Consider the following 15,501-nt stretch of genomic DNA (forward strand, 5'->3'; position numbering starts at 1 on the left):
GCTCATTGTGTTCTACACTACTTTGCAGGCTAAGCCCAAAAATGTACTCCGCAGGGCAAGCGATAGAATAATTTCTCAACTCAGCTAGTGTAGGTAATTAAATATTTTCTTTATAATTATTTGTCACACGCTAGATGAACATTTAAGCATTTTTTTTGCATTCTAGTCTCCTATAAAAAAATAAAGACGTTACTTAAGTTAAATACTTCAGAAGTGATGTATTTGTATTCTTTCGCTTCTGTGTATGTGTGCTCTTGGTCTCTCGATTTTGGTTTTCTTTTCAGACTAATTCTGTAATTAAACGGAAATCGTTCACTCTGTTATCATATGACAAAAACTTTTGTGCTTATCCCTTCAGATATTGTCCCATGAACTGTCATGATCGGCTCTTGAAACCTGTATAATAATGATCAGATTATTGTATAATCCTTCCGAAAGCAATTTTTTTCATTTTTCTTTTTATCCAATATTCTCCTTATGTGTACAGTACATGTGTCTCTAGGTTGATGGGTGGAGATAGTGGGTTCTAAGGTTAACTTGTACTGTAAGAGGGAGAGCATTCATAGTGGCTACCAGAGGACTAACAATCTCCATTTACTGACCAGATACACAGCGATGGTCTGATGCACTAAATTTTTATGCTTGGACAGAAATGTGTTTGTGTGTTTTTTTTGTTTTTTTTTTTGTTTTTTTATATACACACACTATATTGCCAAACGTATTGGGACACCCCTCCAAATCATTGGATTCAGGTGTTCCAATCACCTCCATGGCCACAGGTGTAAAAAATCAAGCGCCTAGGCATGCAGACTGCTTCTACAAACATTTGTGAAAGAATGGGTTGTTGCAATACGGCCATATAATAATGTACTTGCCTGACTGCATTGTGCCAAGTTTACAGTTTGGTGGAGGGGGGATTATGGTGTGGGGTTGTTTTTCAGGCCTCTTAGTTCCAGTGACGGGAACTCTTAAGGATCCAGAATACCAACACATTTTGGACAATTTCATGCTCCCAACTTTGTGGGAACAGTTTGGGGATGGCCCCTTCCTGTTCCAACATGACTACGCACCAATGCACAAAGAAAGGTTCATAAAGACATGGATGAGCGAGTTTGGGGTAGAGGAACTTGACTGGCCTACAGAGTCCTGACCTCCACATGATAGAACACCTTTGGGATGAATTAGAGTGGAGACTGCAAGCCAGGCCTTCTCGTCCGACATCAGTGCCTGACCTGACAAATGCGCTTCTGGAAGAATGGTCAAACATTCCCATAGACACACTCCTAAACCTTGTGGACAGCCTTCCAAAAAGAGTTGAAGCTGTTATAGCTGCAAAGGGTGGGCCAACTCAATATTGAACCCTACAGACTAAGACTGGGGTGTCATTAAAGTTCGTGTGTGTGTAATAGTTTTTTTATTTTTATTTTAGTTTTTTTTTTTTCCTTATTTTTCACCTGGTGATACTGCCTGTGAGACACTTGCTGTCTTAGGGTGACAATGATCAGTCACAGTACTGTATAGAGGAGCAGGCTTGTTGCCCTAGAACAGTAGTTGTTAGGACTTCAGAACACTGCCCCTCCTCATCCCCATAACATAGGGAGAGGTGTTCTATAGTCCAGAAGTGAACGTGGAAGGGCACACAGTAGTCTACGCAGCAAGTTATGAGCTCCCTAAATTTCTGATAGACTTAACAGGTATTTAACAGATCTAAGAAAACCTTTTTCAATGGTATTTCTAGGAGAAAACCGAGAAATCAGTGAAGTTCAGTGTTAGCCTCCACTTATCTCCTGTTGCACTGTATCGAGTGCTGTCCATATACAGTACTGTGCAAAAGATTTAGGCAGTTGTGAAAAAATGCCATAAATTAAGAATTCTTTCAGAAATAGAAGTGTTCATAGTTTTTTCTTGTTTTTTGTTTAATCAGTTAACAAAATGGAAAGTAATGAACAGAAGAGAAATCAAATCAATATTTGATGTGACAACCCTTTGCCTTCAAAACAGCATCAGTTCTTCTACGTACACTTGCATACAGTTTTTCTGCACACAGATCCTCTGTGGATGTGTGCTAGCTCACATCCTTCTGTCTCTTCATGTAATCACAGACAGACTCCATGATCTTGAGATCAGAGCTCTGTGGGCCAAACCATCACTTCCAGGACTCCTTGTTCTTCTTTACACTGAAGATAGTTCTTAATGACATTGGCTGTATGTTTGGGGTCCTTGTCCTGCTGCAGAATACATTTGGGGCCAATCATACACTTCCCTGATGGTATGGTATTTTTTTGTGATTTTTCACATGAGGTTGCACAGATGTCTGCCAAGTCACACCTGAAGTCGCACTGACATGCAACCTTTTAAATCGTGTGACTTCACTTGAAGTTGCACGATTTCAAAGTCTGATCCAGTGTGAACCAGGGCTTATGGTTACATATAGCATTATTTTTTTTTAGTTTTCATTTAATTGAATACCTTGTACACAATGTATTTCAGCTGCTTGGTATATAGTTGGCTATGTATAGTTAAGTCCACATATATTTGGACACAGGCACAATTTTTAGTTTTTTTTCAGGTATTTACCAAAACATATTTAAGCTATACTTGTATACTGGATATGGGCTGAAAGTGCAAACTCTCAGGTTTAATTTGAGGGTACAGTTGCAAGAAAAAGTATGTGAACCCCTTGGGATTACGTGGAGTTTTGCATGCATTGGGCATAAAATGTGCTCTGAACGTCATCTAAGTCACAACAATAGAAGAACACAGTCTGCTGAACATAATACTAGACAAACATTAGATGTTGCCATGGTTTAATTGTACATAACATGTAAACATTCACATTGCAGGGAGGAAAAATTATGTGGGTCCCTAGCTTAATGACTTCTCCCAGAGCTAATTGGAGGCAGGAGTGAGCCAACCTTGACTCCAATCAGTGTGATGATATTGGATGTGTTGCTGACAGCTGTCCTGCCCTTAAAAAACACACACCTGTTTTGGGTTTACTGGTTTCAAGAAGCACTGTCTGATGTGAACCATGCCTCGCAGAAAAGAGCTCTCAGAAGACCTACGATCAAGAATTGTTGACTTGCATGAAGCTGGAAAGGGTTACAAAAGTATCTCGAAAAGCCTTGATGTTCATGTGTCCACGGTAAGACAGACTGTCTACAAATGGAGAAAGTTTAGCACTGTTGCTACTCTCCCTAGGCGTAGTCGTCCTGTAAAAATGACTGCAAGAGCACAGCGCAGAATGCTGCATGAGGTAAAGAAGAATCCCAGAGTGTCAGCTAAAGACCTACAGAAATCTCTGGCACATGCTAACATTTTTGTTGACACATCTACAATAAGGAAAACATTAAACAAGAATGGCGTACATGGGAGGACACCACGGAGGAAGCCATTGCTGTCCAAAAAGAATATTGCAGCACGTTTGAAGTTTGCAAAAGAGCACCTGGATGTCCCACAGCACTACTGGCATAATATACTGTGGACAGATGAAACCAAGATTGAGTTGTTTGGGAAGAACACACAACACTATGTGTGGAGAAAAAAAGGCACAGCACACCAACATCAAAACCTCATCCCCACTGTAAAACATGGCGGAGGGAGCATCATGGTTTGGGGCTGATTTGCTGCCTCAGGGCCTGGACAGATTGTTGTCATTGATGGGAAAATGAATTCCAGAGTTTATCAAGACATTTTGCAGGAAAACGTACGACTATCTGTCTGCCAACTGAAGCTCCGCAGAGGATGGGTGATGCAACAGGACAATGACCCAAAGCATACAAGTAATTCAACAAAACAATGGCTGCAACAGCACAGAATACGCCTTCTAGAGTGGCCCAGTCAGAGTCCTGACCTCAACTCGATTGAAATGCTGTGGCATGACCTTAAGAGAGCGATTCACACCAGACATCCCAAGAATATTGCTACACTGAAACAGTTTTGTGAAGAGGAGTGGTCCAAAATTACTCCAGATCGTTGTGCAGGTCTGATCTGCAACTACAGGAAACGTTTGGTTGAGGTTATTGCTGCCAAAGGAGGGTCAACCAGTTATTAGGTCCAAAGGTTCACATACTTTTTCCTCCCTGCACTGTGAATGTTTACATGTTATGTCCAATTAAACCATGGCAACACCTAATGTTTGTGTAGTATTATGTTCAGCAGACTGTGTTCTTCTATTGTTGTGACTTAGATGACGTTCAGAGCACATTTTATGCTCAATTCATGCAAAACTCCACGTAATCCCAAGGGGTTCACATACTTTTTCTTGCAACTGTATGTACATCCAAATTGGAGGAAGGGTTTAGGAATTACAGCTCTTAAGAGTAGCCATCCCCCCTTTTTTCAAGGGACCAAAAGTAATTGGACAATTAAATCAAAAGCTGTTTCATGGCCAGGTGTGGGCTACTCCGTTATTTCTTCATCAATTAAGCAGGTAAAAGGTCTGGAGTTGATTCTAAGTGTGGTATTTGCATTTGGAATCTATTGCTGTGAACCTACATCATGCATTCAAAAGAGCTGTCCATGCAAGTGAAACAGGCAATTGTAAGGCTTCAAAAACAAAACAAATCCATCAGAGAGATAGCAGCAACATTAGGAGTGGCCAAATCAACAGTTTGGTACATTTTGGGGACAGAAGAAAGCAATGGTGAGCTCAGCAACATAAAAAGGCATGGACGTCCACAGAAGACAAAAGTGATGGATGATCGCAGGATCCTCTCTATGGTAAAGAAAAACCCATTCACAACATCCAGACAAGTAAAGGACACTCTCCAGGAGGTGGGCGTATCATTGTCAAAGTCTACAATCAAGAGAAGACTTTAAGACAGCAAATGCAGAGGGTTCACCACAAGGTGAAAACCATTTATAAGCCTAAAAAATAGAAAAGCCATATTAGACCAGAACCAAAAAAAAAGCCAGACCAGTTTTGGAAAAGCATTCTTTGGATGGATGATACTAAGATTAATCTGTACCAAAATGACTGGAAGAAAAAAGCGTGGAGAAGGCTCGGAACAGCTCATGATCCAAAGCACACAATGTCATTTGTAAAACATGGTGGAGGCAGTGTGATGGCATGGACATGCATGGCTTCCAGTGGCACTGAGTCATTGGTGTTTATTGATGATGTGACAGAAAACAGAAGCCGCCAGATAAATTCTGCTGTGATTAGAGATATACTGTCAGCCCAGATTCAGCCAAATGCAGCAAAGTAGATTGGACGGCGCTTCACAGTACAGATGGACAATGATCCAAAACACACAGCAAAAGCAACCCAGGAGCTTTTGAAGGAAAAGTGGAATATTGTGCAATGGGCAAGTCAGTCACCTGATCTCAACCCAATTGAGCATGCATTTCACTTGCTGAAGGCAAAACTAAAGACAGAAAGACCCACAAACAAAGAACAACTGAACACAGCTACAGTTAGAGCCTGGCAAAGCATCAGAAAGGAGGAAACCCAGTCTTTAGTAGTGTCCATGGGTTCCAGACCTCAGGCAGTCATTGCCAGTAAAGGATTCTCAACAAATATTAAATATGAGCATTTTATGTATGATTATATTAATTTCTCCAATTACATTTGAGCCCCTGAAAATGGAGGGACTGTGTATAAAAATGGTTGCCGTTCGTTAAATTTGTACTTGACTATATATTGAATTAAAGCTGAAAGTCTGCACTTCAAATTAATTTGGATTGTTTTGTTTTAATTTATTCTGGTGGCATACTGAGCCAAAAATCTGAAAATTGTGCCAGTGTCCAAATATATATAGACCTAACTGTATATCCTGTTTACAACAGCTGTCTTTTTCACACTTGTGGAGTGTAGTTCTCTTCAAAGCGCAATCAGCGATAGCTTTTCAGATGTCATTTGTTTGCATTGCATGATAGTGCAGCACAGCCCCACTGAACTCAGGCAAGTTTGATAGGAGGATGCCCCGTCAAACCCTGCACCCTAATGCAGAGGCCATACTTGGGTTGAATTGCAAACTAATTTTGTTTAAAAAATCGGAAATTTTGTGCATTTTGTAATCCGATGGTGTCACCATTGATTTCGAAATTCAACTAACCAAGCCTTCAATTTCACTCCATGTTGATACAGAAAAGAATGTTCATGGCCAAGAACTTTCTTTTCTTTCCCGGTCACAGCTCATGCTCATTACTTTTTTGTTTTATATTTCCTGCACAATTCTCCCATCATGGATTCTAAATTCATTTGTTTTTCAAAAAATTTCCAACATGCCCGATCGCTCAAATTCGATGGTCAAATGAAAATCGTCCGTTTCTATGACCCACTAATGGTGCGAATTTCGAACTAAAATTCTTTCGGAATTAAGTTAACAATGTGGCATGTGTACAGCACCATCCCGCTGTTATTTTACACTCCTGTACATCATGCTGCCTTCTTAAAGCCCATCACATGGGGCCTCCTTTTGCAGTGTTTATTCTCCATGTAGCAGTATTCGTTCTTCCTGTTTCTCTGTTCCTTTTAATGTGTGTCTTATAAATGCTCGGCATCACTGTGGTGAAGTCACAGTAAGTGCGCAGGCCTGTGACCGATGAAAGACTTGTGTGTTCAGCCACTTGGATCGGTTTCCAGCTCAAATAAAGACGGTTTTGTCCACCTTGGTGGCCCTCTGAGCTCCCCTCACATTTCATAGATTCAAAGCACAGGAGGAAGTTTGAATATTTTGGTGTTTTGACTCAATATGAGCCCGATCAATGTTTTTTTTATTCATGATAAAACTTTGGCCCTATTCATGAAGTACCATTAAAGACTGGTGTGTAATGGAGAAGGGCTGTGCGCTCTTTCCAGGAATACACTGGGCCTAAAATGGAAACGTGGCATACATGGAGCTGCTGGTTATAGTAACTAGAATTATTTGTTTCATCTCAAGCTTATGTGGCCACAATGCATTTTTCTTACAGATGAAAAAAATTACAGGCAGCTCAGAATGTTTAGACACATCGCCAAATTTCTAGTACCATACGCACAATAGTTGTATTGTCTGATTTTGGCAATGGCACTTTGTTAGTAACCTATTAAAGGGCACTTCAGACAAAATAAATATTGAACTGTGAGATGCATCTGTACTTGGTATTTCAGCATTTGTCTACTTCACTTTTGTCTGTAATCTAACAACCCCTGTTTGTGACAGAGAACCCCTGTTTGTGACAGCGCTTACTTGCAGATTCCTTGCGGTGTCTATATACGTAGCGCTAACTCCCTTAGGGCCAGGTCACAGCACATGCAGTCCAGTGCATTTTTTTTGCATAAAAAAAACGCATTGATTGTAGGTTACATGGTTTCCAATGGCATAGTTCACACTACTGCAGTCAGTTCCAATGCTTTCCAGAAAAAAGTAGAACATGCTGCATTTTTTTTTTCTGTACTGGAATGCAGTAAAGCACATAAAAATTGCACCGGACTGCAAATGTGCTTTTTTAAATTGAAGGGAAAAAATTAACTGGAATGCTTCAAAAACTCACCGGAACACATCAAAAACGCACAAGCAGAAACGCATCTGGACTGCATTTCTATGATATGAACCAGCCCTTACAAGCCACTGGACTTTTGAGTCCCTCAATTCCTGCACAGCCAGGAAACTCACATTTTTAGCAGGCACACATAGACCGAAATCCAGTCCATGGGCTTGTTTTTTGTTTTATTGAGGGGGGAGGTGGAAACAACTTGAATAGGGATAAAGGATTATGGCATGTCCAACTTGACTTGAAAGGACATCTTGAGGAAAACTTCCTTCTCTATGTATACAAAAATGTAGATCCTGGACTGTACATCCTCTGGAATAATCGGTCTCTAGATCAGTGGTTCTCAACCTGTGCAACCTCAGGACCCACATTTGTCCTTGGTCATCAAGTCACGACCCAAAAATAATTTTAATTGATGAAACCTAATTTATTCCATAAAACAACTCATGCAGTATTCTACAATGTACATACTTTTACAGAATAAAACCCTCCTTTTTTTTTTTTTTTTTTTTAATAAGCATACATAAAATAACAAAAATCCAGCAAAACCCCCTAACTTTAAGCAATGTGCCTTCTACCTCACACTAGTAGCCTAACCAGAGCCATGCCTCCTCTACCTCTCACTCTCTCAAAGGCACACTAAGTTAAGAGTATGAATGTCTTCAGTGACTTTTTAAATAAACAATATAGTTTGTGCATTTTGTTTGAGTCCCCCCCCCCCCCCCCCATTTCATGCACTTCTTCAATCTCCCCTTCCATGCCCTTCTTTAGCCCACCCTTTCATGCCCCCTTCCTTTCCCCTCTTTATTTATTTATTTCAGGTACTTATGTAGCGCTGTCAATTTACGCAGCGCTTTACATATATATATTGTACATTCACATCAGTCCCTAACCCTCAAGGGGTGTACAATCTAAAGTCCTTAACTCACATTCATACATACACATACCAGGGCCAATTTAGACCGGGGCCAGTTCACCTACCAGCATGTCTTTGGAGTGTGGGAGGAAACCGGAGTACTCGGAGGAAACCCACGCAGACACAGGGATTACATGCAAACTCCAGGCAGGTGGTGCCGTGGTTGGGATTCGAACGAACAACCCTAGTGCTCCCAGGCGGAAGTGCTAACCATTTAGCCACTGTACTGCTTTTTATGCTCTTTCCTTATCGTCCTTTTACACCCTCCTTTTTAATACCCACCTTGACCCACTTTTCAAGTCCTCCCCTTTCATGGTTTCCATCAGTCTTCCCCTTTCATGCACACTCTCAGTCCTCCTCAATCCCCCTTTCCCCATCACTTTCCTGTTTTCTTTCACTCCTTTCAAAAAACGCTCTCCATCACCCAGCCACAACCCAGGAAAAGTACCTACTAGTGGAGCTTGAGGGTCATAGAACCGCTTTGTAAGTGCACCGTACGCACCGGCTATTAATGCCAGCCGTAGTAGCGGTCCCGACCGTCTTAACATTTATATTCGTGTGGCCGGCGCTTTTTATTGAGTTCTGTTGTAAAGGCACCAGACCTTTTTCTTGGGGCATTAGAGAGGCCTGGGGGGCATTTGTCCCATGGCCCAGTCTCCCCCTGGTCACGACCCATTACTTGAGAAACATGGCTGTAGATGATCAGTAGCAAAGGTTCCACTCTTAGGAGCTTTTTGTCCCCTGAATAAGACCCAGAAATTCTCAACACTTTGTAAGAAAATACCAGCCCACCTGACTGCTTTGTGAAGTGTCTCCAAAAGTCTGATCATTGGAGGACAGGTCAGAAAACACAGCCAGAAAACTGAGGATGGATGTGCTTCTATGCCAAACGTCAGTTTGAAAAAGAAAAGCAGAGGGACTGGCTAGATCAAGGTATTGCACACAAAGGAAGCAATGAAAAGACAACAGGATACTTTCATACAAGTACATGGTATAGCAGGCACATATTAAGGATATGAAATGTTGGGTTTACATATTCTGTAAACATCTGAAGCTGCTGCTTGGGTGAGCAGTGAAATGTCTTCAATATTTTTGCTATACATACACGTTTTAAATTGTCCTTCTAAGCCCCCTAATCCTTAACTCAATAATTATCTTGACAAAGTATTATTGCAATGAAATGTATCCTATAGTGCCAGTAATTACACTGAAATTATTGAATTATAATGAAAATCCTGAGCCAGATTTACTAGGCCACGTGTTTTTAAAAACCTGGCAGTTTATTAAATTATTGTGCCAAACCCTACTGGTCTACCCATAAAAACTGCCTTCATTGGGAGTGATGGCTGCCCCATAGGTACTTTGCTATAAATAAGATCGCTGATGCGTGAAATTAGGTTCCTATCTTGTTCTACACCCTGCTGACTTTTTGAAGTGAACATACTGAAGTCAACATTCAGCTGCAGTGTAAATAACATGTTATCAAGAGCTTGGGTTTTGTATATTTAGTATATCGTATTGGTGAAGATAACTCAAGTATAGTTCTGTCATCTGAAATGTCTGACCTCATTCAATATGAGCTATTACTGCGTGTTGTATCTGCTGTGTGGGAGAGGTACATGTGTATGCACCAGAAAAACTGGGTTCTGCCTGAAAGCTTGTGAATTTTTCTGATTTTTAGTAGCGTTTCCATCAAACGTTTAAGATGCTAAAATACATCATTTCATCAAAATGGCTTTAGCTTCAGGTGTATAACAGATGTTGCCTTGTACATGGGCTAATGGTGACTGTATTTAAAAAAAAAAAAATTAAAAAAAATGCTGGATTATGTTACTACTTATAAAAAGATAGAATCTAAAAATGTCATTCAAATAAAATGAAATAATGTTTTGTTTTTTTTTGTTCTATTTTTGTCTCTGCAGCCCTTTTTCCCTCTGCTGAAACTTAAGTGTTCATCGGAAGTTCATAATTTTATGTGTATGGCCTTCTTCCCAGCCTGTACCGAACCCAGAAACATTGTGCTGCCCTGCAAGGAGATGTGTAAAATCGTCTACTCTGAATGCAAGAATCTCACTAATACCTTCGGTATAACCTGGCCTGAAGAATTGGAATGTGATAGGTGCGTCCAGTGTTATTTATTTTTTTATTTATATATATATATATATATATATATATATATATATATATATACATACAGTGGGGATCGAAAGTTTGGGCACCCCAGCTAAACATTTGTATTAATGTGCATAAAGAAGCCAAGGAAAGATGGAAAAATCTCCAAAAGGCATCAAATTACAGATTAGACATTCTTATAATATGTCAACAAAAGTTAGATTTTATTTCCATCATTTACACTTTCAAAAAAACAGAAAACTAAAAAATGGCGTCTGCAAAAGTTTGGGCACCCTGCAGAATTTATAACATGCACTGCCCCCTTTGCCAAGCTGAGACCTGCCAGTGTCATGGATTGTTCTCAATCATCGTCTGGGAAGACCAGGTGATGTCAGTCTCAAAGGTTTTAAATGCCCAGACTCATCTGACCTTGCCCCAACAATCAGCACCATGGGTTCTTCTAAGCAGTTGTCTAGAAAACTGAAACTGAAAATAGTTGATGCTCACAAAGCTGGAGAAGGCTATAAGAAGATAGCAAAGCGTTTTCAGATGTCAATATCCTCTGTTCGGAATGTAATTAAGAAATGGCAGTCATCAGGAACAGTGGAAGTTAAAGCAAGATCTGGAAGACCAAGAAAAATATCAGACAGAACAGCTCGCAGGATTGTGAGAAAAACAATTCAAAACCCACGTTTGACTGCACGATCACTCCAAAAAGATCGGGCAGACACTGGAGTTGTGGTACACTATTCCACTATAAAGAGATACTTGTACAAATATGGTCTTCAAGGAAGAGTCATCAGAAGAAAACCTCTTCTACGTCCTCACCACAAAAATCATCGTTTGAACTTTGCAAATGAACATATAGACAAGCCTGATGCATTTTGGAAACAAGTTCTGTGGACCGATGAGGTTAAAATTGAACTTTTTGGCCGGAATGAGCAAAGGTACGTTTGGAGAAGAAGGGGCACAGAATTTAATGAAAAGAACCTCTGTCCAACTGTTAAGCATGGGGTTGGATCAATCATGCTTTGGGGTTGTGTTGCAGCCAGTGGCAAAGGGAACATCTCACGAGTAGAAGGAAAAATGGATTCAATAAAATTTCAGCAAATTTTGGATGGTAACTTGATGCCATCTGTGAAAAAGCTGAAGTTAAAGAGAGGATGGCTTCTACAAATGGATAATGATCCTAAACACACCTCGAAATCCACGGGAGATTACATCGAGAGGCGTAAACTGAAGGTTTTGCCATGGCCTTCACAATCTCCTGACCTCAACATAATTGAATCTATGGATAGACCTTAAAAGAGCAGTGCGTGACAGACAGCCCAGAAATCTCAAAGAACTGGAAGACTTTTGTAAGGAAGAATGGGCAAAGATACCTCAAACAAGAATTGAAACACTCTTGGCTGGCTACAAAAAGCGTTTACAAGCTGTGATACTTGCCAAAGGGGGCAGTACAAGATATTAGCTCTGCAGGGTGCCCAAACTTTTGCAGACGCCATTTTTTTGTTTTCTGTTATTTTGAAAGTGTAAATGATGGAAATAAAATCTAACTTTTGTTGACATATTATAGGAATGTCTAATCTGTAATTTGATGCCTTTTGGAATTTTTTCCATCTTTCCTTGGCTTCTTTATGCACATTAATACAAATTTTTAGCTGGGGTGCCCAAACTTTCGATCCCCACTGTATATACATAATCAGGGGGATGGCTCTGTCAAGGAACCCTTTTTAGAACTGTGCATAATCTTAGGGCACACCAGTCTGAGGGCTCGTTTACACCAGGCGATGCATCTAAGCATGCATGTTGGTTTTTTGTCTTTTTTGTTTTGTTTTTTTTTAACATTCTTAAACATTGTGTGTTTAAATGGGCTGCTCTGTGTGTGTGAAACTCACAAAAAAGTGCTGGCGTGATTTCTAAAATTGCACCGCAGTAAAATCCATGGTACGCGCGTCATTGGTTAATAGGACACATACGGGCAGCCCACACAGCTTTCTGGGGTTGTCACTGGAGTGCAGATAGGAACAGGGAGAAGGAGAAAGCCAGGAGGAGGTGCAGGCTGTGCTCTCTCCCACCTCTTTGTATACAGGAGTTAGGACAGAACACACTCAAATTGGACTGTATAGGTAGATTTGTCTTTTTTTTTTTTTTTTGCTGCGGCACACCGGTTGACAAACACACTGGCTTAGAGAACGATTCATTGGTTACACTTAAAACAGGGCTCACCAAATTTGCGAGTGATATTTAGTAAGAAAGTTGGTGCTATAAAGGTAACTATCCCCTCTGACAAAAAAAAAAAAATCTACAAATACACAGCAGAGCTAGATAGTATTAGACTTCATGCACTGTGTAGTGTAATGGAGGCTGTGTGCGCACCTATTTGAATAAAGTAGCGTATACACAAAGACAATGTTCTAGATTCACACTACCTGCATTCGGGACATTACAGGTGTTTGCATGCACTACTCTACGCATATAGTGGCGCATAGCTGTGTACAGCTGCCTACACCTATAAGTCCATGGGCAGCTGTACACAGCTCTAGGACATCCTGGGCGCGAAAAATACACAGCCTCTTTATGCCGCATGGGCAAATGCATCCATGTGCATGTAGCCTTAAAGTACAGTACTGTATAGGAGCAGAAGAAAAACGGATATTTAAAGTCCAAAACTGTAATTTTATTAGCATCTTCCTTTCATATAAAACTATAGTTTACAACTTTTAAAGATGTTAATGCATATGAAGTGCAGGCACCTCCTCTGACATGGCTGAATCCCAGGGTGTTCTAATAAGCCAAAGCTCTCGAACTTCTTGGTAGTGTGGAAGCTTGCCCATGACTTTCTATTGGCCCATTACTATGGTAGGGTTCCTTACTGGCCAATACAATGGCACAGAAGACAGGATGGGACTGTCATGTTTTGACACTAGCAGAAAATGTTGTCTTTTTGCCCAATCAAAATGGCCCATCTGATCACAATGGCTATTGTGACAGGGGCTGCAGGGTGCTGCAGGTATTCGTAGGCACCTCCTAGGTATCTAGCTAATAGCATTTACTACTTAATCTGGTGACCATTGTCCCTGATATGTGGATAAAAGTGAAGACAGCAATAAAAACCTGACAGGGGCTCCACTGCTTCCACATTCTATCTAAACTATAAAAATATGGCTATACATGCACTTTAGCAGAGACAATTATAGGTTCACTCTGGCAGATGCCAGCTGGTTATTCTGATGTTAGAAATAGTCGTGTGGCTTTTTTTAGTAAACCTCTGCATGAAAAAATGGCTGAGTTGAGTATAGCATCCAAAGTACAGCTTATTTTCTGTTAAGGCAAACATCTGACCGATTTGCGCTTGCTGTTAACATTTTTCATTTACATCACAGTTCATTTTATATAGATACAATTATGTTTGTGGTGTCAATTCCTAACTTACATTGTGAAAATACGTGAATTGCTCTGAAAAATGAATATGTAATGATGTATCCATTGTTTCCATCCATTAGGCTAGAAGACTGCGCGGCATCAAAAACCTATGAAAAGGAGAATTCACAAGGCACAAACAAGCCTGTAGTCACTGTTAAAAGAGATTATGGATTTTGGTGCCCACGCCAACTGAAAACCTCTCAAGTGGCAGGATATAGGTTTTTGGGAGTAGATCACTGTTCTCCACCTTGCCCCAACATGTACTTCAAAAAAGAAGACTTGGATTTTGCCAAAAACTTTATTGGCATAATTTCTATAATTTGCCTCTGTGCCACACTCTTCACATTCCTGACCTTCCTGATTGATGTGAAAAGGTTCCGGTACCCCGAGAGGCCAATCATTTTCTATTCAGTCTGTTACAGCATTGTTTCACTCATATACTTTATCGGGTTTCTTATGGGGAACTCTGTCTCTTGCCATGAGGCAAGTGAAAACCTTTCAAGCACTGTGGTCCTTGGGTCCCAGAACAAAGCTTGCACTGTCATCTTTATGCTGCTTTATTTCTGCACCATGGCTGGGACAATATGGTGGGTCATGCTCACCATCACATGGTACTTGGCTGCGGGTCAGAAGTGGAGCTCTGAAGCCATAGAGCAGAAGTCTATGTGGTTCCATACTGTGGCTTGGGGCATTCCTGGAATACTTACAATCATTCTTCTAGCCATGAACAAAGTAGAAGGAGACAATATAAGTGGGGTCTGTTTTGTTGGACTTTATGACCAGAATGTGTCCACATTTTTTGTACTGTTACCTTTGTGCTTCAGTGTTTTTATTGGACTTTCTTTACTCTTGGCTGGGATTATCTCTTTAAACAATGTCCGTCAAGTTATCCAACATGATGAAAGGAACCAGAAGAAATTGAAAAAATTCATGATCCGTATTGGAGTTTTCAGCGGCACTTATCTTGTTCCCCTGGGAATACTGTTGGTGTGTTATGTCTATGAACAATTATCAAGGTCCTCATGGGAATTGACGTGGGTAGCTGACCACTGCCAGCAATTTCATATTCCATGCCCATATCAGGTAAACATAAAAAGAGTAGTCTTTAGTTACATTAAACTAGACTTGTTCTTGATGTGGTGATCCAGGAACCTCTTCCAGACTTTGTTGTGAGATCAACAACCTCATTTTGTGAGCTACAATTAAAGGACAAGTTCACCTTTTAATAAATAAATTAATGCACTTTCTTTCTTTCTTTTTTTTTTAACGTGCAAAAAAAAAGTGCACTTATTTATTTATTTTAGGACGCCTGGAAAGCATTGTACCAAAGATCAGCAGATCGCTGGTGCTATGCAGGTCTCCTGCAGGCTTTCCGTGTGAGCCGTCTGTCCGTTATATTGTACGGGCAGGCAGTTTCACACCGACAGGAAGAATCAATGAACTACCAGAGCTCTCAACAGCTCCGTGGTAGTTCATTGAGAACTACAAGCCGACCGCTGCAAAAGATTGTCAGTACTTATAGTTGATTCATTCGCAGAACTCTGTGAATGAATGACACAGCCCGGTGG

The 15,501-nt window shown here is 40.5% G+C and overlaps 1 protein-coding gene across 2 annotated transcripts in view; it reads left to right on the forward strand.

The window, feature by feature from the left end:
- Positions 1–15,501, forward strand: part of FZD6 (frizzled class receptor 6) — a 96,032-nt gene that overhangs the window by 69,301 nt on the left and 11,230 nt on the right. For both annotated transcript variants that reach the window (XM_089658291.1, XM_089658290.1), the window contains 2 exons: positions 10,318–10,514; positions 14,014–15,016. In XM_089658291.1, coding sequence (XP_089514417.1) covers positions 10,318–10,514; positions 14,014–15,016 — 1,200 coding nt within the window. The remainder of the gene's footprint in view (positions 1–10,317; positions 10,515–14,013; positions 15,017–15,501) is intronic.

Source organism: Staurois parvus, unplaced genomic scaffold, assembly GCF_062004578.1.
Source record: "Staurois parvus isolate SC_StPar_1 unplaced genomic scaffold, SC_StPar_1.0 ptg001062l, whole genome shotgun sequence".
In the NCBI taxonomy this organism is placed as follows: domain Eukaryota; kingdom Metazoa; phylum Chordata; class Amphibia; order Anura; family Ranidae; genus Staurois; species Staurois parvus.